This window comes from Stylophora pistillata, chromosome 12 (genome assembly GCF_964205215.1).
Source record: "Stylophora pistillata chromosome 12, jaStyPist1.2, whole genome shotgun sequence".
Lineage (NCBI taxonomy): Eukaryota > Metazoa > Cnidaria > Anthozoa > Scleractinia > Pocilloporidae > Stylophora > Stylophora pistillata.
The window spans coordinates 7,640,253-7,667,990 of NC_142530.1; the positions used below are offsets into that span (position 1 = coordinate 7,640,253).

Below are 27,738 nucleotides of genomic sequence, written 5' to 3' on the forward strand. Positions count from 1 at the left end.
GCCGAGCGAATTTATGGGGTATGTAGATTTGACCGATTTTGGTGAAATTTCGCCGAAACATTCCTGCAATGATGACTAACAAAAGTGTGTCAGGAAATTTTGATATTTGAAATATTTTTTACGTGGTGTCCATTTACGCTACACGCTTCGCATATTTTTCGCTACTCTAACTTTAGATGCGAATATCTAGAAAACCAATCAGAATATCGGAAAAGCCTGACCACACTTTTGTTGATTGATGCCTTGTGAATGAGACTGTGCAGCCATTTTTCTCGTGCCGCGGGATCTGATATCCGATTAGAAGGAACCACGGTCATTTCACGCCTTACCGGCTCCTGACACTTCCTAAATGAAAAAATCGCCTTAGTTATATTTTCATCGTAAACTGCATTTATTAAGCTTTGTTTTGATGTATAGTTTGTTAGGGTTTTCTTCAAACTAGCGCGCGTACGAATTTTTTCCCGAAGGACACCGCGAAGGTAAGAAGTAAACTTAAATATTGACAACTGTATGCGGAAAAAGTGGAGTGAAATCTTTGCGTCGTAAATTAAAAATGAAGCTGACATATAACCTAAATTCAGAGTTAGTTCCTAAAAGTGTCATAATTAGAATTAAAAATTAAAAACATCTTCGAGGATTACAGATCTATAAGAATCTAAGCTAACTACTAGACAAATTAAAATAAAATAGAATAAAATAACGTTAGATTTCTCAACCCGTTTATGTTTCACTATCTATTGATAATCTCCTACAGCTCGAGTAAATCGACTATAAAAGAATAAAGTGTATCGGCGCATTTATCAGGCCTTTTGTTCTTCTTCCTCGTTGTCTTTCCTCAACAGAGCGGCATGGTTTCCTTCAAGATCTCCAATGAAGTTCAATTTATTTTTCCACATTTTGGGTTTTGGTTTGATTTTCTCAGGATCATAACGCTCTGCGCTTCTGATTACGACTCCGTCGTAAGTGAAACCAGCCTTTATCACGCGAAAAATCAGATGGTGACTCTCGTAAACTTACCCACAGGCAGCTCAGGGTCTTGATTAGCTCAAATTTTTAAGCAGAGAAATTGTTTCGAAAAACAAATTTCTTTTTAAACAGTTGTGACAAAATTCACCTTAACCGTAACATATTTACCGACACACATTCGTTTCATAAAATTATTTATATCTCCTGCCTAATTTTGCCTTCAATTATTGTTTTGAATTATATTCTTTTAGTGTTTTTGAGGTTCTATTGGTGATCAAGACTCTCCAAATATTGTGACGAGCCTTTGTTCAGGTCAAAATATGAAAGCTGCTTTGTATTAGTAATGATCATACTAACATTTTATGGCTGTTCTTATGCTAATCAGTTTAGGAACTGTTTCAAAAATTATTTTGTTTTGGGCTTTCCTGTTAAAAATGTCGAAATCACTCAACAAAATGTTATAGTTGGTAAATTGCAAAATGGCACATCTCGACTAGCCAAGGACGAAGTGTTAGACAAAGTGTCAACCCAAACAGTAATTCTTTGAAACAAAACAAAAAACCAATACAGAAAAGAAATTTCAGGTTAGGTGAAAATTGTTGATATATAATGAGCTTTCAGTCTATTAGCCGCCTCCCGGTTAGCTCAAATGGTTGAGCGCCGGACTGTTTTGCGGGAGGTCGAGGGTTCAAGCCCCGGCCGGACCAACACTCTAGGTCTTAAAATAACTGAGGAGAATGTGCTACCTTTCTTTAACATCAAGAAATGGATAGACATTCTAGTCTTCTCGGATAAGAACGAATAAACCGTAGGTCCTGTCTCCTGCATCTATTAATTAGTTAATTTGGTTAGGCAGGGGACGTTAAAGAACCCACTCACGAGATTACTGTAATGTGGTCTGGTCTGTTTACTGGGAATTGGGAGGAGGGGTCATTGTTAGATTTATCTTTAATCGATTGTAAACTGCTTAGCAGTATGGTAAAGTCCCCCGCACAGTGTTGTAAAGCGCCATGAGCTCAGGATATGAGCGCTATATAAATAGAAGGTATCATTATTATTATTATTAGAAATATTTAATAAATATTCCATAGGGCGAGTTGGATATGAGATGGTAATTATCCAACGAGGCGCGAAGCGTCGAGTAGGCCTTAACCAATCTCGTATCCAACAAGCACAAATGGAACAATTGTTTTAGAAAATTTCATTAAATCCTTAACGTTTGGATGTTTGGAGCTTTATGAAGCCAAATTTTCAATACTTAGTGCAATGAATTTTCGCATGAGGTGACTCAGGATATGAGTTTATTAACCGGCCTTGAGTTAGCGCGAGCAGAGGCCCTTCGATCTTCCTAGATTAGTCGGGAAGAGGAAGGAACCTCTGCGAGCCGCCTCGACTTTCTTTGATTTGCCTTTCATCCACCGAAGCGGATGAGTCCGTCCGGATGGAAACTAGTTTTCCCGTTTCGGCTCAGTGCGCATGTCTATTGTTAGAAATTGCTGACTAAATAGGCGCCCACAGTCAATTGTTTACGCTCGTGATTTTCACAAAATGGCGGCAGTTTCTCTTCCGAAGGATGTGTTCGATACAGCTTGAATTAAAACTACAGTACACTACACTTTTTTTAAACTAATCTTTCTTCGGTATTTGCCGTGTTTTCTTTGCAAGAAGCTGGCGGGAAAATAGTTGCGACAAAATGAATAGTTAATTGCTGATGGAATCGAGTCTGAGCAAGGCTCGGTTACATTTGAATTTAACGCATGCTCAACAGGTAAAGTCGAGGCGGTTCGCAGAGGTTCCTTCCTCTTCCAAACTAATCTAGGAAGATCGAAGGGTCTCTGCTCGCAGGATAAACTTGAGTGAACTAATAAGAACATTAGAAATGTAGTAATCGGAGTTGAAAACTGAAAGTTGAAGAAATGACTTCTGTAAAATTAATAAAATTTAATGTAGGACTTTTGTATGCATTAATAGGATCAATCGGTAACTGGATAGCTAAAGAGAATAATCGCGTACTTTTTAAAATTCGTGGAATTGACTACCGCACACCCATAATATAATAATAATAATAATAATAATAATAATAATAATAACGTGTATACTGCATAATAATGTAGTTTACTTCTGACCACTTGCAGCCTAAGGCTAAATTACTGGTACAGTGTATACATAATAAATATGAATATAATACAAACAATACATTACACAGGCTTATACCTAACGGTACGAAATTTTTAAAACGCTCAGCTTTTACGAGCATGCGGTGAGAAGATTTGCCTGATCGCAGATACATTTGCGTTGTGCTGTGAAGTACTCGCACATGAATATGGGGGTACAAGGGGTGGCCTGGGCAAATTTTACGGATAAACCGCTCACATGCATCTGCGCAGCGGGCCGACAAGGACTGAATAGCTTCCTTTTCATGATAAAGCGCGTGTTCGTATGAAAAGGTCAGGCCATATAACAGAGAGAGCCCCTTTCTAGACATCTTCCAGTGCGTTATCCAGGTACTTTGGCAAGTCAGCGAACACAGCTGACGCGTACTCCAATATAGATCTTATAAGCACGCAGTATATGGCAACGATGTCTACAGGAGGTACGCCACTGTTACGCAGCTGACTTAACGCAAAAAGTCTACGATTGGCCTTCTTCACCAACCAGTCAATGTGTACAGTACACGTAAGATCCTCCGAAACATGTACGCTGAGCAACTTAAACGACGAAACTTGTTCTACAAGGGATCCGCCAACCATGATCGGCATGGGCACACAACTATTATAGCGAAGAAAGTCAACCGCGAGAATTTTGCATTTACGCGGATTAAGGCGCATGTTAATCTGAAATGCATAACAATTGATATCATTTACGATGTAATTCAACACCGAAGGAGAATTTCTAGGAGTGGTCTCGATGACAGTGAGGTCATCCACGTATTTAGCACGAGGAACCCAGGCACTCACAAGATCGTTTACCATTACCGTAAAAAGCAGAGGGCCAAGCTTCGTGCCCTGAGGGAGGCCGCCCCGTAACGTGCGCGTGCAAGAAAAATTGGTACTAATACTTGCTACCTGGGATCGCTCGTTCAGAAAGGAAGCTATCCACCTAAGAAGGCAATTATGAATCTAAAATTTAGATAGCTTGCTCAACAATATCACATGGTCTATTAGGTCGAACCCCTTCTTAAAATCCGCGAAAAAGAACCTGATTGAACAATTTGGATATATCAACAAAGTTGAAATGGTAAATTGGCCACCGTAACGATTACAAAAGCTGACGTTTCGAGCGTTAGCCCTTCGCTCCGACGAAGGGCTAACGCTCGAAACGTCAGCTTTTGTAATCGTTACGGTGGCCAATTTACCATTTCAACTTTGTTGATATATCCAAATTATTTCGTTACCCCCACCGAAGCATCCCCTAACAGTTTCTTTAGAAACTATCAGCCTTTACTGATTGAACAATTAGCCTTGTCTAAAACTTCTAAGGTAAGGTGAATCAGATAAATTCTCGCCTGTTCTGTTGACTTCTCTGATACCGCGAACTGTTTAATATCAAGATCTTTTAAAACTGTAGGGAGAACATGTGTTAGTGTAAACCCTTCAAAAACTTTAGCAATCTGACACGTGAGTGAAACCGGGCGTATATCGTCCTTAATAGACTTGGGTGGGGCCTGCTTAGGGATGGGATGAACGATGGCGCACTTCAGCAACGGTGGGATGAGACCATCTTTGAGGGTGGCATTATAAATGTCAGCAACCACAGGAGCCAACTCAAACGCAAAGACCTTAAGAATTCCATTCGGAAAATCATCTGGTCCATTAGCTTTCTTGATCTTAGTCGAGGCGAGTGCTTTGTAGGCTTCGCGCTCAGACACGTACATCTCATCTGGAATCTCAGTAACAGTTATATTAGCAATATCCGACGAAGCGATGGGCGTGAAGGATGACGTAAGATCACAAAAAAAGGAGTGAATCTTCTCCACCAAGACATTAACAGAATCGATTGATACTCCACATAGTGTTATTATCACGCAGTAAAAAGACATTCCGAGGTATATCGTTTCGCGGAAGAACGCTGAAAGGTTCGCGAGCAGGAGAAAAACTCTGTCAACTATAAGATCGCCGCGCAACAATGTAACGTTGCGATGACTATGAGACGACTGTGACCACTACCGACAACGGTCTTTCTCAGGACTACACTCATCCGGACGATCAGACTAAACTATCATATGTAGTGAAAGCCTTCCCGTGACGATGGAAATAATACTTTAATTAATAGACATCTTTAGCTTGTATGTTGTGTTTACCCGTTTCAAGCCAAGTGATAATACTAGAGACCTGTTTCTTTCAAATTTCCTCCTATTCACCTGTGTATGTGCGCGTAATTTACAAAAGATAAAGCATAAAATTCCATTGACCTGAAATGGTTAAACAGAACGTAATAGCGTGGGCTGTAAAGACATCATTTTAAGCGCCAAACTAATCCATCACTATCTAAAGGATAAAATAGCAAAAACAGAATTTACCCTGGGGCCAGAATATTAATTCTCATCAGAGAAACTGTAGATTCCAAAGGTATCAAGGTATTTGTAGGCCAAAAGTTTATTGGTCTTTTGCCTATGAAGTGCTACCCGCTGTAAATAGAACTTACTCACTTACTATCACAAAATAACAAATTGTTGAAATTTACATAATGCTTTCCCTTGCCAAGACATTCAGCCTTACGCAAGTTGCGCGGCTTTTATGAGTGATTTGATCTCTGCATTTCGTGGAAATGCCCTAGATAGAGAATTTACAGCGACTTGCTAAATTTTCGTCTGGGAGTGACCACACATTGAAGACATTGGTTTCTCTACAAATTTTCCTTTCTTGTCGACGACAGTCAGGTTGTCTGAGCAGGTGGTGCGACAGTCATCAAACTTAGAACGTTAACCCCGGTCCTCTCACTGGCAATCTTTTGTAATTGCTAGTTTCACATCTTTTTTAAAAGATGTAACATCAGGATGAAACATTAAGCAGCCCAAAGTAAATTCCTCAAAACGCTTACCTTTCAGTTCCACTGCAAACGCTGTTCAATAGTCTAAGATGACCGAGAAAGGATGGACAGTACAGTGTATGAGTAAGACAAAAGGATGCAAAAATAATTTGCGAAACAAAGCAACTCACGCAACGCACTTAGTTTATTCACAAGGTTTGGGGAGTTGAGTACATAAAAACTGCCGATGCATTTTAAAGTTGGACACAATCAAGACCCAAGACTTGCTTTCTCTTGCCTCTCCTTCTTACTTTTTCTCTTTGGCCGCTTTCTGTAGATCTTTCTGTTTCTCTCGACTTCGCTTCGGTCCATTAAGACGTAAAAAAATCCAGCCATCTAGACCTCACGCTTAGCTAATAACGCATATTTATTATCCAACTACACTTCGTAGAGCACAAATAATGCCATAGACGAGTACAAATATCACGCGGTATTTGTACTGTATAGTACAGGTTAAACAGGTTTTCTCGCATCGCGCAAACGAAGAATTGAATTGTAGTTACGAAAAAAAAAATGGCCGACAATTTGAATCATTTCTGACGACGAAGAGTCAGAATGGCTGGCAAATATACATCCAAGTTTATTAGATGAATCGAACGAAGAAAAGCAGCTAGACGACCTGGAAATTTCTTCATTTATTGAAGAAAAAAGAAACAGCAACACGACAACGCGCCAATTCCGTTCCGCTTCGCATACTTCTAGTAATAGTAGTAGTAGTAGTAGTAGTAGTAGTAGTAGTAGTAGAAATAGTAGTAGTAGATACTTTTACTTAGCTAGGGTAACTCCTACATGCACAGTTACAAAAACTGATATCCTTAGAGGCCCTAGATAAAAGAAATATAAAAATACTCAAAACTAATCCTCACTAAACTAATAGAAGAAAAATCCTAAAAGAGGTTAAGATTTATTACAAACTATTCATAAAAACTACAAATTACGATTAAAAACTTCACATCCATGATAATAAAAAGCTTTTTTCGTACATCCTAGTTTGATGGAGGGAAGACGGAGATGATTACTTTGCCGCGTCTTTCTCTGTACGATATCTCTATTAAAATAAAAGTAGTCCATTAAAAATTGCGGGTAGCGCTTATCTAGACATTTCTTCACAAGGTTTAACGTGTGAATCTTCCGTCTAAGTCCCAGCGTATCATATTTAAGGTAAGCTAACGCTTCATCACTGCTGTTAGTTTGCATGATAATCCTTGCCACAGGTCTCTGCAATTTTTCTATATTATCAGCATTCGTACGGCCGCAACAGTTCCAAACGGTATCACAATGATCAAGAACAGGAAGAATAAATGATCTATGAATTATACCAGCAGTATGCATACTAATGCTACTGTCACGCACTCCCCGTAAATAAATACCCGCGAAATTCGCCCGCACTGAAATAACAGTTTGGCGTGTTCGATACTGGATGAATTTAGTTGATGGAGGAATATATGATAAATGATAGGGTCCATGGTAATTGTTGCAGCATGAAATACGTGAGAGGAAAGGATAAACGGCAGTGGACATTTAACGAAAGAGACAAATTCATAAAAAAGTCAGAAGAATCTTCGACGGAATGTTAATGAGATTGTCATTAAATGCTAAGGAGAAGGACGATTATAGACAGTTGTGAACATTTCTTCAATCAACCAATGCTGCAAAGGGTAATGATTTTCGTTGGGTGGTGGTGACTGTGAAGTCATAATAATCAGCTGAAAGGCAAATCTATTCAAAAGAACCACACCAATGTGTGCACATCCATAACCTTTTGGCTCCACAGAATGTTCTTGGCTAGCTTTTGGCTCTGGTATTGATGGTATGGATTGTATCAGACCAGTTTTGGGAGGTTTTTTCGTTTATGGTTTTGGTTCAAATTTCACCCATCATCGAGCATTTTGCATCCTAGTTTATCAAGATTTTTGCGGGATTTTATATCACAACAGCTTACTGATTGAGTGCCGTCATTTGTCATTGGTATTCTTCTGGAACCCATCAGGCACTCACTCTGTCAATCAAGTAAGACAAAGAGATCTAAAACAAGAATTTCGTATTCTTTAAACCGGAAGGCCTCTGTTTGTCTAGAGACATTTCGAAAAATCCCGGTCTCGGGAAGCGTGGAATCAGAAATACTTAATTTTGAGTTCGGTTTAGAAATAACGTCATCTTTTTTGTATGAGTATCCCAAATCGCATCAATTCACGACGTATCGAGGATCGAGACGGCATGTTGATGGGTTAAAAACCTAAATTTACCTTATTATTTTTTTTTTGGTGAGGGGGGGATGACTGCATGATATGCATATGAATAATCCAAGCTGTTACTGAATACATGTGTACACTGCTTCTTTCTAAGCCTAAAATCAAGTAAGTTTTACGAAGGTTACAGCCCCACTGCAAGCCCGACCCCAAGTAGTTCGCCCTACTCACGTCAATCAATCAAATACATCAAGCTCCCCCCCTCTTTATCAGTCCCTCTCTTAACCTATAGTAACTCGTTTTTTAAAGGAAAATAGTGTTTCTTTCTGACGAAATCATAATAAGTTCCCTTAAAATGCATATTTGTGAAACGCTTAACTTGAGGAAGCACACTAAGTCGATTGGGATGGGTGAGAGGGTGAGATCGATGGACTGAAGCGGCTGCCAGAGGCGCCTGATATGCTGACGTCTGTTCTCAACCTTACACTGCACCCGTAATTCAGCCTCTGGGCTGCAAGTGGTCAGATATAAACTATATTACTATTACTACTATTACTATTCAAAACGCCAGTCTCTATGATACACGATTGTTTAAACCACTTAATTGACTGATTTTGGAGCATTTTAAATGACTCAATATTATGGGGGCGAACCGCTAAAGGTTGGGATGGATTTTTTTGTTTGATAGGGCGAACTTGTCCACATAGGGGCGAACTGGTAGGAGGTGAACCTGCAATAAGACGAAACCCCCAGATACCTCAAGCGAGAACTTCGCCGGCTTGATTCATATCCATGCTTGCTGTATATTACTTTTGGACATTGAATCTCTTTATTTGGTTATGTTTCATCATCTATTGACGGTGACACATTTCTAGAAATGATTTCAAGCACAGAGTGTTGTATATGTTTCAACTAACAATAAAATGTACCAAGGTGTTTATCAGGCTTTCTGTTCTATTTCCACGTTGGTTTCCGTTAACGGATTAACCTGATTTTGTTTATGATCTTCAAGTTCCGTTTCTTGCCTGTCTACCTCGATCTCAGGTGTAATCAACTTGTTCAAACGCTGTGAAAAAGGGACGTCCATCAGTAGTAATTAAATGTACACTATCTGCCTCATTTTAAGATTTTCACCGCGAGTAAAATTAACCAATCGTGAGGTCAAGATGACTGGATATTGGCCTACTTGTTTTGCGTTTTCGTGGACCGATGAACTCATCTTTGTCGTGCGGGTAGCTAATCAGAAAACAGGATTGATTCGCTTCATCTTTCCCACGGGAACTAACAGCTATACAAGAAAAGATGTTACTGGATCACGAATGCCGTGCATTACATACTGCGCATGACCTTGGATTTCTATACTGAAAATAGTGACGTGAAGTCAAAAATGTGTCTGTTTTCGAATTTCTTGGTAACGATTGACGTTTGACTAATCGCTGTTTTAAAATGAATGAAGCAAGTTTTTTGGAGGAAAACGTTCTCAAAACGTTCGTACACAACAAAAAAATGCGGCAATCTGATTGGTTTGTGATACATGAAAAATGCAGCAATCTGATCGGTGCAAACGACATACCACTCTTTACGCTGACATAGAGTTATTGAAAAAAAATAAATGACCTAAAAACGACTAACTTCGACCCCATAATAACTGAATAATATACCTCTCTGATTGTTCCAGTGGTCTTTACCAGTTTGCATATCATCACAGCCGGAATACAGGTTAATGACGATACCGTTAACAACCAACCAATAGTTTGACCCCAGCCTGGATAAACGTACTGACCGTATTTCAATGGCTTATACGTAGCCAGGTTAAAGATGAAGATGAACTGCATATTAAAACAAATGAATGATTAGTTAAACGGACTTGCTTCTCTCATTAAGTTGACTCCAGCCCATTTGGTGTCTTTAGCACCTTCTAACAACGAGGAACTTACCTACACGCACTTAATAGCCGATTGATACCGGAGGTTATCCCTTTTCTAATGCAGGTAGGGACTGGATAGGGTAATGCCCAACGCAAGTAACCTCCTTCCCTCCCTCCCCTCCCCCACTGTATTTCGGTAGCTTTCTCTGAGGGTTTGACAGTGCCTATTTACCTGGATGGGGAGAGGCAGCGTGACAGCAAGGTGATATATATATTTCTTATTAACCAAGCGCGAGGGCCGTACTGGGAGAATATCGGCCCGAAGTCTCGACAGTACGGACCGAGCGCAGCGAGGTCCGTACAAAAAAGACCGAGGGCCGATATTCTTCCAGTACGGTCCCGAGCAAGCTTGATTAATAAGAGATTTATTATACGACTGAAGTTCAAAGGGACACAAGAGTGGTATCATTCGGGACCATTCGGGACAGTGCCTAGTCCAATACTGAGAGAATATTGACCGGCGATAGAGCATTTTGATTGGTTGATTTTAGTTATTGGCCCTCTGACTGCCCGAGTCGTGTCATAAGTTAGAAAACACATCAGGGCCTCTTTCGGCCATTCACACGCCTAGTTGTAAGGCAACCATCAGAGCACTAGTAATAATTACGACCTTTACTAAAAATCACGACAGTTTTTAACCCTTTAACTTCCAGAAGTGATTAACATGTAACTTCTTCCATAACTATGTGTAGCAGCTAGAGGGGAGAATTAACAATCAGATCTTGGAAGTGAAAGGGTTAAAGCTAAAATACTTGAGGAGGTATGCATACCACATACATCTATAAATTACTATGGAAGTAAGTAATACTAAAAAAAAACTATTAAATACAAAGAGAAAATGCAGCTCGTACAATATATATACACATAATCGCTCCCTTTGTGGCACAAATTCTGCATCGCTTTTATATCACGTATTGTGGACTATTTTATTTAAATTCCCTGACGATGCCGTAGATGAGCGAACGCTTAGAATAAAAGAAAAAAAGTACAGTTGCTAAAGGCCTCAATCGAATCGTCCATTCAATCAACATGCAACTGAGGGACAACTTTAAACATTTTCTGCATGGTCAAGTCATATATTCTAGGAGAACCTTCTCAATGTAATCAATTTATACCAGAAACTTACCGAACAAAAAATCGGCGCTAAAAAGCACCAACACCAACCAATCCATGGATTGATGCGAAATCCCAGCATGATTTCCATTTTGTCATAAAAACGATGGCGACCTGTGCAAATTTTGGGACATTTCTTCAAAGTTATGTGTTTGAATATACCACAAAATAAACTAAACGCAATTGGAAATTCGCTATGGATTCTTTGTTTCTTAAGCAGTTATTTAATAACCGTTTCCCACGTCTTTTTTCATCCTTTCGTCGGTGTTTGCTGTATCATTCAAAAACTAATTGATGTCAAATGCCACGTCTACAAGTACGTTTTTCGAATAACGGCCTCTATGGTAAAAATCTGTGCTTTTATTTCTAGGCACTTCTTCTAATCAAACACAAAATAACACAACCTGACTCGAAAGCTCTAGGGGTCCATTAACATTAGTTTTACGTAACTTGGGTCATTTTCACTCTCCCCGGATTTTTTTTTCTTATTGTTTTTTAATTGAGGATTTGTACCAAGTAATGGAGCAGAAACAATAGGACATGGGTCCCCTACGAGGTTTAAGCTCCAACAAACCCACCCATCCCGCCCCAGGGGAAGACATCCATCACACAGTAATCTCGTGCGTGGGAAATTAACGTCTCCTACCCCTAACCCTGCGGGAGACGGGACCTCCATTTATTCGTCCCTATCCGAGACGACTAGAATATCTAACCATTTCTTGATGTTATAGAAAGGTAGCATATTCTTCCCAATTATTTTAAGACCTTGAGTGTTGGTCCGGCCGGGGCTCTAACCCTATTACATGTCACCCTAAGCATGATGGGACGTTCCTCGGACAATTTTAGGTACTGTGAGGCCTTCATCTGGGGCGCAAACTGACTATTCTGATGACGGTGGAACGATAGGCCAGCATGGCTTCCACTCTGTATGAGAAATCGATTCGATTAATTCTAGCGTTAATTTCAAAATTGTCTATTGTTTCTTACCATACAGCCATCCTATGGCCACACACTCGCAGATGACCACCAGTAGCAGTACAGATCCGCTTCCAGAGTAGTGATCAAACAACTGGAAGACATACATTCCGCCCTGGAACAGATAATTTACTTGTTTACTTTACAAACAACTTATTTTTTTCAGCCATGTTCCCACCAATAACGTTGTCATGTTCCCACCAATAACGTAGCTCCATTTTCTGCCTTTAAAAACACACACAACCCACAATTCCTCTATTCGCTCCGACGAAGGGCTAACGCTCGAAACGTCAGCTTTTGTAATCGTTACGGTGGCCAATTTACAATTTCAACTTTGTTGATATATCCAAATTATTTCGTTACTCCCACCGACGCAGCCCCAAACAGTTTCTTTCGAAACTATCAGCCTTTATTACTTCAGCAGTTGATAGGATCGTGGGGGACCTGGGACCTGCTCTGAATCGCGCGCGTTGAACGGAGCGTCATGTTTTCTAGAAGAGTAGGGTAGACAGAGGGACTGGCGGAAATGGGAAAGAGAAAAAATATGTTTTTATCACAAGTGTTAGTAATGTCGCAATCTGATTGGCCAATTTTTAATTGTGGATGAGACTACAGACAACGCTGCTCGCGTCAACTTGTCACGCAACGTGTCATGCAATGAAAGAATCGTTTCAATTCATGTCGATATTGTGGTTAAAAACAAATTGACAGCGGTTTAGCGTAATCTGCACTGTTATCAACTGCTCCTCGTCAGTCCACATCATTTTGACCACTGCGATGATGAATATCGTTGTCAATAAGAGTAAAGACCATGCTACACCACTGTCGATTTGTTAAATTTTTTTGTAGCCATTTCCTTGCTGATGTGTGTTTTTTGCTCTGAGGATTATCTTCCTTAGCCATAAATTGTAAATTTCGGCCATCAGTTAAAGATGAATATGTATTTCATGCAAACGGATACAATTCCTGTAGTAACTTCTGACAGCAAAGCACTCATGAGTGGCAGTATACCTCAGTGACCATGGCCAGCCCAAGGAGAAACCAGATGACACACACAAAAGCTGTGAACATTTCTTTGCGGTAGCCTCTTCGCAGGTATCGAGGATACAGATCAACGACGGCGGTCACAACACCTTCAATACCTACAAACTTAATTCACGAAGTAATTAAAAATCAGTGCTTGCGGACTCCAGACGAAAAGTACTGGGAACAAGGTATGGATGAAACTGTGTGCGGTTGGTATTCTTTAATTAAGGAGATTTTGAAGCGAAATTTCTCTTGCATTATATATCCCTTAGTTAAGAAAAAGGTTATCAAAGACCCTGGTTAAAAAAAATGTTAACTTTTTTACACAGCCCCAGCAGCCAGTATTCATTTATGTCTTTACCTCGCTATCCAGGCCCAGTAAAATTACCATGAAGAAAAACAAAGCAGACCACAAAGGAGATAGAGGCATCTGAGCTACAGCTTCCGGATAAACTACAAAGGCCAGTCCAGGACCTAAAGGGCAAGCAACAGAAGTTCAATGCCTTTTCGTGCGCGTGTCATTTTACATGTTGAGCTTGTCATATGGCACACTATTTGAAACAAGTTTAAGTTTAAGATTCGCCGAGAGGCAGGGACACCGCAACAGCTTGCGTCAATTACTGCGAGCCCAGGAAACCCACCCATCCCACCCCAGGGGAGAACATCCATCACACAGTAATCTCGTGCGTGGGAATTAACGTCTCCTTCCCCTAACCCTGCAGGAGACGGGAGCTCCATTTATTCGTCCCTATCTGAGAAGACTAGAATGTCTAACCATTTCTTGATGTTATAGAAAGGTAGCAAATTCTTCTCAATTACTTTAAGACCTTGAGTGTTGGTCCGGCCGGGGCTCGAACCCTCAACCTCCCGCACAACAGTCCAGCGCACTATCCATTGGGCTAACTGGGCGACAAAAGTTACCATTTCCGTCTTTGTTTTTTCTCGTTGACCCTTTTCCTCTCGACGTAACGTATGTGTGACGATATATGTGTAGGCACATTTATTATATTCTTACATACTGAGATTTACTTACTGAAAAAGCGCCAAATGAATTTTCATTCGCGAGCTGGTCGAAGAAGCCAAGAGCCAATCAAATGGCGCGAATCGCTTTTTTCATGTATGAGGAAAGTGATACGGCCAATCAGGAGTCATGCACGTATCTTGTTTTAGCACGTGTAAAGCGTATATAGGCGATTCTCATTCAACTTTCACTGGCAGCATGTCGCTTTAAAATCTGCTCTTAGGGCTGTATATTAAATCAAATTACTTAAAAAAAAATGACTGAGGAACTTCTTTGAAGGACAATGTGGAATAGAAAGCATGCAGAACAAAAATAAAAAGAGAAAAAATGAAAAAAAACAAAGTAACGAGATTTGAAATTATTCAGGGAGTTTTTCGATGAAAAGTACGAGGAATCTAAACTTGTATCTTGCGTAGTTTATCGCTCCGTTCGACGAAAAGACAAGGAGTGTTATGAACCCTCAAGCGACCTCAAGCCTGGGATACTTCGTTTCAAGTAACGAGAGGTATTCTGCAATATTTCACTAGCTGTCTCTAGTGTTGCATTGTTTCTATTGGCGTATTCCTATTGGTCTACATACTTTATAATCGATTTAAACAAAAAATTTTCATTTAGCAATAAATGAATCGCCGGATTTATATAGTAAACATAATACAAATGGAAAGTCTTTCTGTATAGTATCTACGCGCTCGTCGGTTTGTATGAGAAAACTCACTCGTTCGATTTCCGATACTACCAACTCGTGCGTAAATACCATACGGACAGACTTTGCATGAAGTATTTTATATATCTGAAGAAGGGATCAGCGAGATCTAAGTTGGGTCAAGACACCACTGAAAAGTGCCGGAAGACACAAATGGTGATAATCAAAAGACGCTGCTATTAGTTACCGTAAAAATTTTCACATTGAAAATACACCGTAATTTTGAATGACCGCTCCCTCAAATAAACGCCGCATTCCAGGTGCCATGAATAAAATGATTAAGTGCCGCGAAGCTTGTTCGAGTACATGCCATATTGCCGTATTCTAAGCCAAAAACCTCCTGGATAACTTTATAATTATCGTTTTACCTGGCTTGGCAACTTCCTCTACTGTCACCCCTTGATTTTTAGCCATAAAACCCAGCACAGAAAAGATGAGAAATCCACCATAAAAACTTGTTCCACTGTTACAGAGGGTAAATATGATGGAATCCCTACATTTGGAAAGAATGCAACAGCAGCAGTTCGCTTAAAAGAAGTGCGCAAAAAAAAAGAACTCGGTCAATATCCAGCCATCTTGACCTCCCACTTGGTGAATAACGCATATTTACTGCCCTACCTGTAAAAATTGTTCCTGAATTTATTATAGCTCCCAAGCGCTGTCATGGTTCCCATGCCAATGGAATACGAGAAAAATACCTGGGTACCAGCATCAAGCCATACCTGAAAACACATTTATTTTCAAACTAAATTTTAACTCAGAATTTCAAATTTCAGTTTTAGGTCTCACACAAAAGTGAAATTTTAGGGCGAACAACTGGATCCTGAGTGCCTCAAGAACTATTAAGTTGACTCAAGTTTGGCGATATTCCGGCCGTAAAATTGTACAGGATAATTAAGCCAAAACCAATTCACTTTTAGTTAGCTGTTAAAAAAAGCTCTCTTTACCCAAACTAAACAACTTGTGCATATTGCAGAACGTTACGTATAGATGAGAGACATTCAGGGCAAACTGACCACATTCCCGCAGGCCAATGAACATAGGTCCAACAATAAAAGTAGTCAACCCCTTGACTAAAGAAGTACTTGATCCGTGTTTTGTTTTTGAAAGGATAGAAGTTAGAAGTTATATGCAAGAGAAAACTAGTAAAATAATTCACAATCTCGTTTTTTTTTAACTAAAAAAAAAAAAAAAAAACTGGCAAAATATTTTCTTGAAATAACATGGACAGAAAATAATTCATTCTTAGTTTGACAGCTCATTCCATTTTGTGCATGTTTGGCTGTGTGCATGATTGAGAGACAGAACCAAGCTTAACCTTTTTACTCCCAAGATCACATTCGGAATTTCACTCGCTGTCTACCGTTCAATTATCATGATGTTTGTGCGGAGAACGTGGTACTGGATTTTGTGTTGATATTGTAAGGAGAAATTCAGTCTTCGTCATTCATGGGAGAGAAAGGTTTAATTTTTGACAGAGGGAGGCTTCCTACACTGGCAATGCTTGGAAGCGGAAACGGAAATCTCTCTTTAAAAAGCAGGCGTGTTTATTCGAGTGAAAAACAGCAAGACGGTAAAAAGGTAAACTCTGAAAAAAAAAAAAAAAAACATCAACAACCTCGAAAATTGCGATCAAAAAACTAAAATCTAAAACTCATACGCGCGAAATTTGTACGCGTAACTTTCTCACGAAGTTTCAAAGTGCGCACGCGCGCTAATCCCGCGTCAAACGAGTTCGATAATTGTCTTCTTATTAACAGACCACGTTCTCGTTATCGGTTACCTGGCCGTCACCAAGTCTTGACAGATCAGGAGTCAGATAAAACTTGATACCGTCGGCAGCTCCTGGTAGAGTGACACCGCGGATTAAGATCGCGGTCAGCAGCAGATATGGAGCTGTGGCAGTGAAGTACACAACCTGCAAAAAGTTAGAGAAATTTTTTTCATTACGAGGTAATATCGCAGAGATGGTAAATTGGCCACCGTAATGATTACAAAAGCTGACGTTTCGAGCGTTAGCCCTTCGTCGGAGCGAATGACGAAGGGCTAACAAAGGGCTAACGCTCGAAACGTCAGCTTTTGTAATCATTACGGTGGCCAATTTACCATTTCAACTTTGTTGATATATCCAAATTATTTCGTTACTCCCACCGACGCAGCCCCAAACAGTTTCTTTCGAAACTGTCAGCCTTTATTCATTAATATCGCAGAGAGTGTTAGTTTTGCTGAAAGAAAAGGAACTTTTACCTTTCCACTAGACTTGACACCTTTGCATACACATAAATAACAAACGATCCAAGCCAACAACAGGCACAAGGCAAGGTCCCAGTTTACTTGCCCCGGTTCATCCAAGCCGTCGGAAACTCGCAGAACTCTGTAACTAAAAAAAAAATTATATGGTAAAGATGCAAGCTAACCACTAGCTTCAACCTAAACGCGGTAGCAGAATTCAACGTTTACGTTTGAGTGTTGCAAAAACCAAAAGCAAGGTCATCGCAACGGCCAATCAGAGGAAAGCCTGCTATATCTCAATGAGCTAATGAGAAATCAAAGTAAGACAAAAAAAAAAAAGCTGCCTAAAGCGCGGGAAAACGCGGGCGACCAAGTCATGGTTAGTTTTAGCTATACATTTGAGTGGTTGAGAGATTGGCGCGCATTTTCTGGACCAATCACCGAAGAAAGTAAAGCAACGGATTACTATCGACAATCAACTGAAAATTGTTTAAACTCAAGAAACGCTGATGATTACCGTTTTTCTTTCGACTAAAATAATCTATTTCTTAATCTCGCCGTCGTTAATTCATATCCTTTTTAATCGAGTGTTAGTTTTACTTTCTAGAGTCATCAGAAAATTTCTCAATTGCCTCTATACTGCTCTTATACTAGCGTCTTATACTTACATTGCAGGGAATGTTAGACCGTATGGGGACACCAGAAAAGCTTACCAAAACGTTAAGAATTTCAATCTTAGGAATATCAAACGTGTCTGTAATGCAATTATTGAATTATTGAAATACTGCCTCGATAAATATATCTTATTAACAAAGCGCGAGGGCCGTACTCGGAGAGTATCGGCCCGAGGTCTTGACAGTACGGACCGAGCGCAGCGAGGTCCGTACAAAAAAGACCGAGGGCCAATATTCTTCCAGTACGGTCCCGAGCAAGCTTGGTTAATAAGAGATTTATTATACGACTGAAGTTCAAAGGGACACAAGTGCGGTACCATTCGGTACCATTCGGGACAGTGCCCGGTCCAATACTTAGAGAATATTGGACCGGCAATAGAGCATTTTGATTGGTTGATTTTAGTTATTGGCCCTCTGACTGCCCGAGTCGTGTAATAAAATACTAAATTCTTAGGAGAAAGCCAACAATATCTAACAATTGCCTTATGTTCTGTTAAGAGATATGGAGCTTGCTGCAAGTTTGGAGGGCACGAAAGATACGGAAGAAATGCTTGAGGCGTAGCCTATGCACTTTACATCTCGATGAGCGAGTGCACTGCAAGAACCAATTGTTTAAAAGATATTCAAAGCGCTAGCAAAAGCTTTGTATGAAGGGAAATTCGTTCTCAGGCGCGTAAACACATATGTCATAAGTGTGGGAACATAAAACACGATTGTGCGATTACACTTGATTGTACGAGTATACTGGCTGTTTCAAAACAGCTATTGCGGCGTTTAGGTGACTCTCACATAATTAGTTTCTAACAACTGTCAAGAAACAGAATTTCTTAACTGATATAAACGTTACTTACTCCCAGTATTCCTGACTTGCCGAAATGCCTGCGATAGCGGATGTATTTTGTATGGAGCTGTTTCGTTTTACACTGCCATCCACACAGTTTGGTGTATTCCATTCATTTCCACAGTGTGACCACGGCAGCTTGGATTGGAACGAAGCAAACATGTAGTAAAATGCCCAGCCGAGGATCACGGTATAGTAAATGTTAATGTACTGCATAACCAGCACCCCAGCGTAGCCAATACCTAGAGTGAAAACAATTTCAAGAGAGAGATTTAGCACCGCGTTTACGTGAAACGGCAAACGTGAGCTTGCCCTTTCGCGTTTAACGTTAAATAGCGTGAACCTCGCTGCTTTAGCCTAGCGTAAACTCACTTCAAAGTGGATTGAAGGCGCCCTCGTATGAGCTACAAGGAATAGTTTCGGTGCCCTTTTTCCGGAAATTAAGACTGTGGTGGGAAAGTGAAGAAAATCTTACCTACACGACAAACGCGAAACAGTTTACTTTCACGAAGAAACGGCAAAGTGCAACAGGAAAACGAGAAAAAATGGCCGCAAAAACAAGGTCACGTGATCACTTAACTTGTTGTTCACGTTTCACGTAAACGCGGTGCTAAATCTCTCTAATGACAAACTTATCGGAACGGGCAAATGGTAGACACATATGCAAAGTTCCCCAAACACTTTACTACAGCGACTGGGCCACTCTGCGAGCTTCGAACTCCTCCCCATGACAAGATCTCCACTAACACCTTAACGACACCCAGGCATGGAAACCTCCTTTCGGCAAAGAAAACTTTCTCACGGACAGATGAAAGTCGTAGCAGAATAAATGACAACTCGCTCAGTGAAGAGCAATATCAAAGCATGATAAAAACCTCACTAAGCTTAAATTTTTGTAATTTCTCTGAAAAATTCCACTCGCGTTCGCTCCGACGAAGGGCTAACGCTCGAAACGTCAGCTTTTGTAATCGTTACGGTGGCCAATTTACCCTTTCAACTTTGTTGTTATATTCAAATTATTTAGTGAATAAATAGCCAGGAAAACATCATGGTTATCTGCCCAACATAAAACAAACCTATCAAAGATATACACATAAAAACACATTTTTAATTTAAGAAAAGAGACATGATTTACATAAAACTATTAATAAATTTTCCATATAATTAATTAAAAATAACTTGATTATTTAATTATTTCACAAAGCCTCACAAATTATAGAAAATTGTTATCTAGGTAAACTTGTCTCCCGTATTTTTGTCACTTGCACTGTCAATTTTGGCATGAAAGTTTGGCAACTCTCATGCCTTTCCAACAGCATCCAAAATTGCTCGGTCCTTTTCAGGAACCCAACAAATTTGTTGTTCTCCTGCCTCAGTTAGACAAAACACTCCAATACCATACTGAGAACCATATGCTAAGGTCTTCCTCCACTGTTGATCTGATCAGCAGGACCTTCCGGTCCAAGCATTTAAGTTTTACTTTTAACCTGGTGGAACTGTTACAGGTTTAAAAGCATTCATTGTTACATCACAATTGACCAGAAACTAACGAGTCACGACTAAATTCTCTAAGTTGATAACTGGCTCCAAATTCTCCCAGCAACCTTTGCGTCTCTAACTAGTTTCCATGCTTCGAAGTTAGGAGCGGGACAACACTATTGGGTTTCTCCTGTCAAGTACGCCCATTTCATTGAGGCGGTCGCACAGTTAAACTCTTAGAGGGAATTTTCTAAAGCTTTTTGATGATTTTTTCTTTTTGCACAGATAAATTGTTTCTCTGTACACTTTTCAGCAGGCTCGCGTTCGTGTTGTTCTCACGTGCACTTTGGTCACGGGACAAAACTTAAGTCACGTGATCAAATATTTCTGACGGTCATGTTTGCCGTAAAAGGCTTGTCTTGGCTTCATGTATGTTTATCATCAAACTGAGGAAGATGAAATGTACAAAGAGACTATCAAAGTCTCAAGATAGATAAATATTTACACCTTCAGTAGGTTCGTAGAGATACAAAGTTCAAATGCTTTCAGTTGGTCGAATACCATGTTGGAAGTAGCTAGTACATATTATTGAGTTTATGCTGGAGAAATGGCCCACTTTTGTCATTCTTTTACTCTGGGTAAGTTAAGTGCATAAAATCTAGCTTCAGTTAAGTTTAGTTGACCTTTGATAATGTTATTTATACTGCTCAAGGTATAAGTGAGTGGCAAGAATTGAGCCTTTCTCCAGAATACCTCCCTATCGTTTTATCTTGATGATCAGGTACTGTAGGTTTTATGTGATTCAATATTTATTATATCCTGATGATAATAAACAGTGTCAACCCTTTATCAACTTTTTCATCATGAAATACAAGACAGGAATTTTGTTGAAACAGATAGCTGTTTTAGTAAGAAAATGGAAGAGTATACATTGTCATATTCCTACATCAGTATTGTCTACATGTAAGAATTACCCATGCCAGCATAGGGGCTAGACAGGTGCATGACTATTTTCACATGGAGTTTCTGTGTATATGGAAGCCATTGCCCATCTCACAATAACAATAATTAAACTCATAGTCCATTGCAGGTTTACCTCCCCCCTGCCAACCAGTACCCATGTTTACACCTGGAAAAAGTTGAGGCACTTTGAGCTTACAGTATCTTGCCCGAGAACAAAATGCAATGCTGCAACACTAGACACCAAAACTGGACTAATGTGGAGTCCAGTGCACTAACCATTCAGCCACCATGCCTCGTCCTCTGATCCTTATGATTAAAGTGGGGTGAATGGGGTCAATTGGGATTAGGGTGGAACCCTTATAACATTGTGTGACCAATAGTGACTTACGACAACTAGAGGCAACTTAAGGCAACTTAAGGCGACTTTAGGAGACTTTTAAAGGCAACTTAAGGCAGCTTAAGGTCCCAGAGTAGGCCTTGACCATGATGACTTACCTTGAAAAATGGGACAAATTTTCCATGCTGTGATTCCACCTTGGCTTGTGTACTGTCCTAGGCCGATTTCCATGACCAGAACAGGGACACCAGCCACGATCAGACAAATCAAATAGGGAATGAGGAAACATCCTGAGACGTTGAGAAAATACCGTTAAAATTCAAAGACACGATTTTCAAAGGTCATCTTTTATTGTTGGGCTTATTTACGATTGAGCCTAATATTGGAGAGAATTTGGGTCAAAAATCATTCGTTCTATCTTTTCATGAAATTGCAATTGTTGGAAAATAACTTTAATAGTAGTACCTAAATGGTTCAAGGCAGCATAAGAGAATGAAACAGTCCCCAAACGATGAAAAACAAGAACAATCGAGCCCGTATTAAGAGGCTGTCTCTCTCATTCGTCAATTTCGCGTCAGAAATTAGTTTTGCCTGAAACTCTGTCAACTGAAAGACTTTACCTAGGAAAGAACTAAATTAGATTTGGTTTGATTCGAAATAATTTTCTTACTACATTAGGGGCCATAATTATTTCCCCGGTTCATAGGCACTGTCGCAACGGCTCGAAAATTGAAAAATAGGCATATTTTGTAACATTGTAAAATATTTGATTCGCATATAGTTAGGCCACGAAATTTATATCAGATCTAGATTGCTTAAAAACCTTTCTAGTTTGCCAAGAAAGTTAAAATTTCCCTCTCAATACACTCGAAAAGGCGAATTTTAACATATTCTGTCCCCTATAAATCGCCATCGGCCGATAGACGTAAATAATCTTGATTTAGACGTTAAGTTTTGGGATTTGGGACCTGATTGACAACTCTATCCTACACAGCTGTTACGTTTAGATCTTTATAGGCAAACACATGAAAAAACACCTGTACGTTTTCGACTTTTCAAAAGTTACGAGCGTTTGAATCAGCACATGTACGAGCATTTGAGATTTCTTCGCCTACGCCGAAAGAGCAGATCTCGTCATAAATACAGCTTACCTTCGACGCATCTCGGGTTTAAGTGAAATTTGAAACATTTTTCGCTCCGCAAACTGGTGAACTTAATGGTAACTCCAAACTTTAGTGGTCGGCATCTATCGACACTCTTCTCTAACTCGTTGTTGCGAACTAAACTCGAAACTAAAGCCATGTTTCACGCTTAAAACTTTGGATTGCAGCTGCATTTTCTTTAAGAATCAGTCATTGAACTCCACAAGTCTATGTGTCGAGGGCTGGAGGCTAAAATTCGGAATTTGCAGCTGAACGATCGCATTACCGCGCTCAGCAGTGATGTTGCTTTCACAGAGGTCTGTATTAACCCTGATTGCATTGACCCTATATCAAGCCGTCGGTTTTCAAAGTCCCGAAAATTTTTCCCTTTGATAACCGTAATGTTCTGCCTCTAATGACCGGTCATCTCTTTTCAACTTCTTTCTCTACCTGTATCGAATGTTCACTTGAAGCACATCCACTTCAGTAAAACTAAGTGTAATCTTTCAGATAAAATTCAATCCATGTTTATGTCCCAAAATCGATGTTTGTAGTATTTTGAGCGAGGTATTGGAAATAAAGAGATCAATTATAGCTAAACATGGCGTTTTTATCGTTTCTCATAACACTCCTGTTCTATGGAACTTTTAATTAAGCGGTCCAATCCCCGTGGGTTAGCGTTAATACAGGTGTGACTGTATTAGGCGCCAGGTGGCCCATGGCCCACTCTAACAAATTTTGTTTCGCGACATTTTTAAACTTTCCCACCTACCAAGAGATTGACACAGACAGTTGTCTCAATTACCATTGGGCATCCCCTTTCCTGGTTATTCTAGCTTCAGTGGGTTAAATACATATGGCTTGTCCATGTACAAAGACTCCGTAAGACTCAATATTTAACTTCCTAATCTTACCCTACTCTTACAGACACTGTAACAGGTAAATCGGACAAACCTCCACCATTCTTGAAGCACAGATAAGGAAATCGCCAAATGTTACCGAGCCCAATGGAAAATCCCATCAAAGCAAGAATAAAGTCGAACTTCGAACTCCACGTCTCTCGTTCATTGACGCCTTCTGCCATGTTGAATTGCTTGAGCAGATTGATTCAGCCAATATATTTCTGCAGGAATCCAAGAATTCACGACGCTCATTAAAGGCTATTTGAGCACAATTCTTTTCTTTTCAAAGTTAAGCTGTTCTTTAGCCTTACGAATGTAGGTTAAGTAGTGCAAAGTTTTTTTTAAAGCCGCTTTACATTTCAAAGTTATTACGACTGCTCTAAGGAAATAAACTGGTCAATCACGCGATGCCCATCACGTGCAAAATAAACAAGCTTAACTCTTTAATTAATCCTAACACCTAATTGTTTTTCTTACAACGTCAACCCTGACGGGAGGGTAAAGGAAATGATCACCACGTACAGAAACTCTTGATTGTTAATTAAATTCTCCCTGTGGGCATCCTTGGAAATGCATAGACATCAGTACAGAGAGAATGCATTCTGAAGTTAGGGTCTCAAGTTCAGGATCTGATCAACTCTTCGTTGGAGCCGATATTTTATTAGGGACTTTAAGCAAACCACGACGGCTACGGCAACGAGAACGTGGAAAAACAATAGATCGATCTAATTGGCAGAACAATAGCCCAGCACGTGCGTTTTCAAACTTTGTACATTTCTTAGCCGTCCTTTGCAAAACAACAACGTGAAATCACCAAAATTTGCGTCGTCTGCGAGGCTAAACCCTGGCGGCAAATTATTTTAATTTACATTTGGATCTCAACGCTACTTTTATGCGTTATGTTGAGTTTGAGGCCTGGCGCCCTTGAGACGGCAAACACATGTAGCCATTTTCGAAATTCTAACTAAAAGTAAAAACTCATTTTTTAATCGGCGTCTTCCGTGGCGTTGCCGTCCTGACTACTTTAAGTCCCTATTATCAGCCTGTGTGCTTAAGTACAGACTGTATGGTCAATTTCACATTTGTCGTAATTCTGCCTTTGAAATAAGTTAACGGGTGAAAACAAAGGCTCTTTACTAAAGGTGCACTTTTGCTTGTGACGAATGGTTTAGAGGTTTGTTTATTTATTCATTTCATTTTAATTATTTAAATGGGGGGTCTGTATAAACAAAAACAAAGTCAGACCACAACACCGGAAGCAACTTTAACGTCCCCTGCTAACCATTACAGAGAATGTGCAAGGAACGGGGATTACACTTTAATCTCCCTTATCCGAGAAGACTAAAATTTCTAGACTTTTGCGGATGTCATACCAAAACTGGCTTTCTCCTCAGTTTTTTTTTTTTTCTTAAACCTGAGTGATGGTTCGGTCTGGCGCTTGAACCCTCGACCTCTCACACGCCGTGCGCCAGTCTGGCGCCCTGCAACATGAGCTAACCAAGCGCGTTTTAAATGACAATTTGATCATAATTGACAATTTTTACTTGATAGTGTTTTTCAGTCATATTCTCCACTTAGTTCTTTGTTACCAGTTGTGTAACAGATTCAATTCATAGGCCTGTCTCCTACTTGAAAACTAAAGCGTGGTTCGCAGTGAGCCGGCGACATTTGGAACTTACCCGACTTTATTTCCATGGCTAGGCCTGGTACATGCAAGGATTTCCAATCAGTTCCTTACAATTAATAAAGAAGCCAAAATCGTTGCGTTCGAGTTTCTCTCAAGATAACCGAAAATTACCTACGTTTCTGTACTTGTTTTCTAGTAATTTCTCTCGTTCTTAGTTATCTATCGAACGATTACGAAGAGTCGCAAAGGGACGAAAATTGCTCTCTTTGTCCTCTTTTTACATTTTCCTGTGACCTGGCCCTTGGCATTTGAACAAAATGATAAGTTCAGAAAGCTGATACATCAGATCCCCTTCACAAGAAAACATAGCTAACCTTCTCTTGAATGTAGAGGTCAAGTATAAAATTCAGGTCAAAAGCGGAAAAAAAGGAATTTCTTGCTCTCTGCTTTCAGCCTGTGGCCCCTGAAGAGGAGTTTCTCCTAGCAGTAGTAAAGAAACTTTTCGCCATTATTCCTTCGGTAAACGCGAGCAACATCAAATTTCATTCAGCAGCACTGCCGTTGCCGTTATTAGTATGCCTAGACGCCTGTGAACATGTAATCTATAGATGCGAAATTTGTTGATTTAAAGTTCTTAAATAAGAAAACGCTGCAAAGTCTCCGAGGCACGTGGTCTGCCAATACATCTTTGGTCGTTGCCAAGTTCTTGTTCTTAGTTGCTGTTAGTGGCATTACTCTTTTGTAAAGTCACGTGAAGGTCAGAAGAAAAGGTTTCCCTGAGACCTGGACATTGCAACGATATCGCGAATAGAGCAAAACAAGAAGAAACCAAATGTTTTACCTTGCAAAGTTATTCAGGTAAACAACACCAGGAAACCTCCCCATTCTATATAGAATTAACACTATCGTTTTGCAGTAATGTCGTAGAGAATTGCTATAATTCGCCAGAATACCTCCAGGTCGTCGAGTGGCGCACACACCCGCTAAAAACACTGGTCTCTTTATTAGACAACCTCCTTCACGTGTTACATGTATCTTTTAAAAGTAGTGCAAGGTGTAATATCTTAAAGCTCAAATCAACTGCCTCAAAAAGCTTACCTTCCAATTCCACTATAAACACAGTAACGTAGTCTGAGATGGCCGGTCACTGCGGGAAAGCGAAGGAACTAAATACATCAGATGGGAAGGTAACATGAGCTCAGAAAAGATGTGTAATCTCCTATTTGTGTGACACAGCAACTCACGCAAAGCATTGGATGACAAAATGTTCGATTGCAAGCCTTTTGCTCTTAGCCACAACTTTCCACTAGAAAATCGAGGGAGTTAAATTAAATCAAATAAAAACAAAAATCACGATATAAACAAAAACAAGACAAATAATTGCAGCGGCATCATCGACCGCGAAAGCTCGGACACGTGATATATTTCTTGTTATGATATTAGAATCCAATACTCCCTTCATTCTACTATACCCGTGAACAAAGCCAGCCATTTATACCGGAATACTACACTAAGCAGGTTACGTAACCAGGATTAAGCGCTTACATCTCTGAATGACACTTTGGTCATCTTCGCTTTCATCAGCTTTAGAAAGGTCACCGTATCTCGCATCTTGCATGTGAATTATTGCGTAAGCAACTGATCTGGGGTCCCAAAGCAATCGAAAAGTGATCCATGAAATCGCAAGATAAAATTTTCGGGCGACGACGAACCCACCGTATTCGACGTTGTTTAACCAGATCTCGATAGAGGGGGGTAAAGAATATTTTCGTGATTCATGAAAGACCTATTTTTTTTGCCGTGAAACGCCGGTGAAATGGCTTGTTGTTTCCTCGTGAATCGTCATTTCATTGGTAGCCGCGAACCGTGATTTTCCAAAATAGTTATCCGTGAAATGAGAAAGAATTAAATTCGTCGTGAACAGTGATTTTGATTTAGTTTCGACAGTAATTAACCATGACCGTGAAACGTGAAAGGACCAATCTATTTTCCCTGAAACGTGAGATTGACCCACCCTTCCCCTCTGAGTAATTTCACCCTTTTCCTGTCCATGCCCTTTGCGCTTGATCTGCCCCTTTTCCTCGGATGTGCGGGCTCATTTTCTAAACAGCCGGTTTGTTATAAAGGTAACTGTGCACCTTCAGGGGTGTCTCGCGTGCAAGCGATGTAGCGCGTCCGGTTTAAACTGTAGATATCTAAACCCCTTAAAGCTTATAGGACTGGCTATCAAAATATACCAAAAAGTTTGAAAAAAAAATTAATTGTCGAATTTTTCACGACTTCTAAATGCGAGCGCCCGAATCAGCTTTTGAACGTTACATGTTAAAGTGTATTTTGTTTTTCGCTTATTTAATGTGTTCCTCCGTTTCCGGGGTCAAAGCGCTAAATAAACGTGTCTGCGATTTGCCATATTCAATTTCAGTGAAAAGTTACAGAACACTTTTTAAATAGGATTAAAAAAAATGTGGAGTGAACGTACAAAAATCGCTCTTGAAAAAAAAGTACTTATAAATAAAAAATTCGGATACATGCTTTTGTTGTTTATATGTAAAACTAGCTACTGTCAAAATTTGAGAGCAATCGAACAAATTCC

The 27,738-nt window shown here is 39.9% G+C and overlaps 1 protein-coding gene across 2 annotated transcripts; it reads right to left on the reverse strand.

Moving 5' to 3' along the window:
- Positions 1-258: 258 nt before the first annotated feature.
- On the reverse strand, positions 259-27,152 carry LOC111334752 (sodium- and chloride-dependent taurine transporter-like). 2 transcript variants are annotated; one of them, XM_088739955.1, is made up of 15 exons: positions 26,244-27,152; positions 23,571-23,739; positions 21,633-21,764; positions 18,706-18,937; positions 17,196-17,328; positions 16,732-16,866; positions 15,567-15,670; positions 15,317-15,441; positions 13,586-13,698; positions 13,210-13,347; positions 12,211-12,313; positions 11,237-11,337; positions 9,845-10,012; positions 6,007-6,039; positions 259-345 (listed from the first exon to the last, which is right to left on the reverse strand). In XM_088739955.1, the coding sequence occupies exons 2-14, from the start codon at positions 23,698-23,700 to the stop codon at positions 6,010-6,012; spliced, it is 1,644 nt and encodes a 547-aa protein (XP_088596081.1). In that variant the 5' UTR covers positions 23,701-23,739; positions 26,244-27,152; the 3' UTR covers positions 259-345; positions 6,007-6,009. The 2 variants fall into 2 exon arrangements, with proteins under 2 accessions (XP_088596081.1, XP_088596080.1); XM_088739954.1 differs by lacking the exons at positions 259-345; positions 6,007-6,039 and adding an exon at positions 6,611-9,249 and having other exon boundaries at positions 26,244-27,150.
- Between the last annotated feature and the right edge of the window lie 586 nt (positions 27,153-27,738).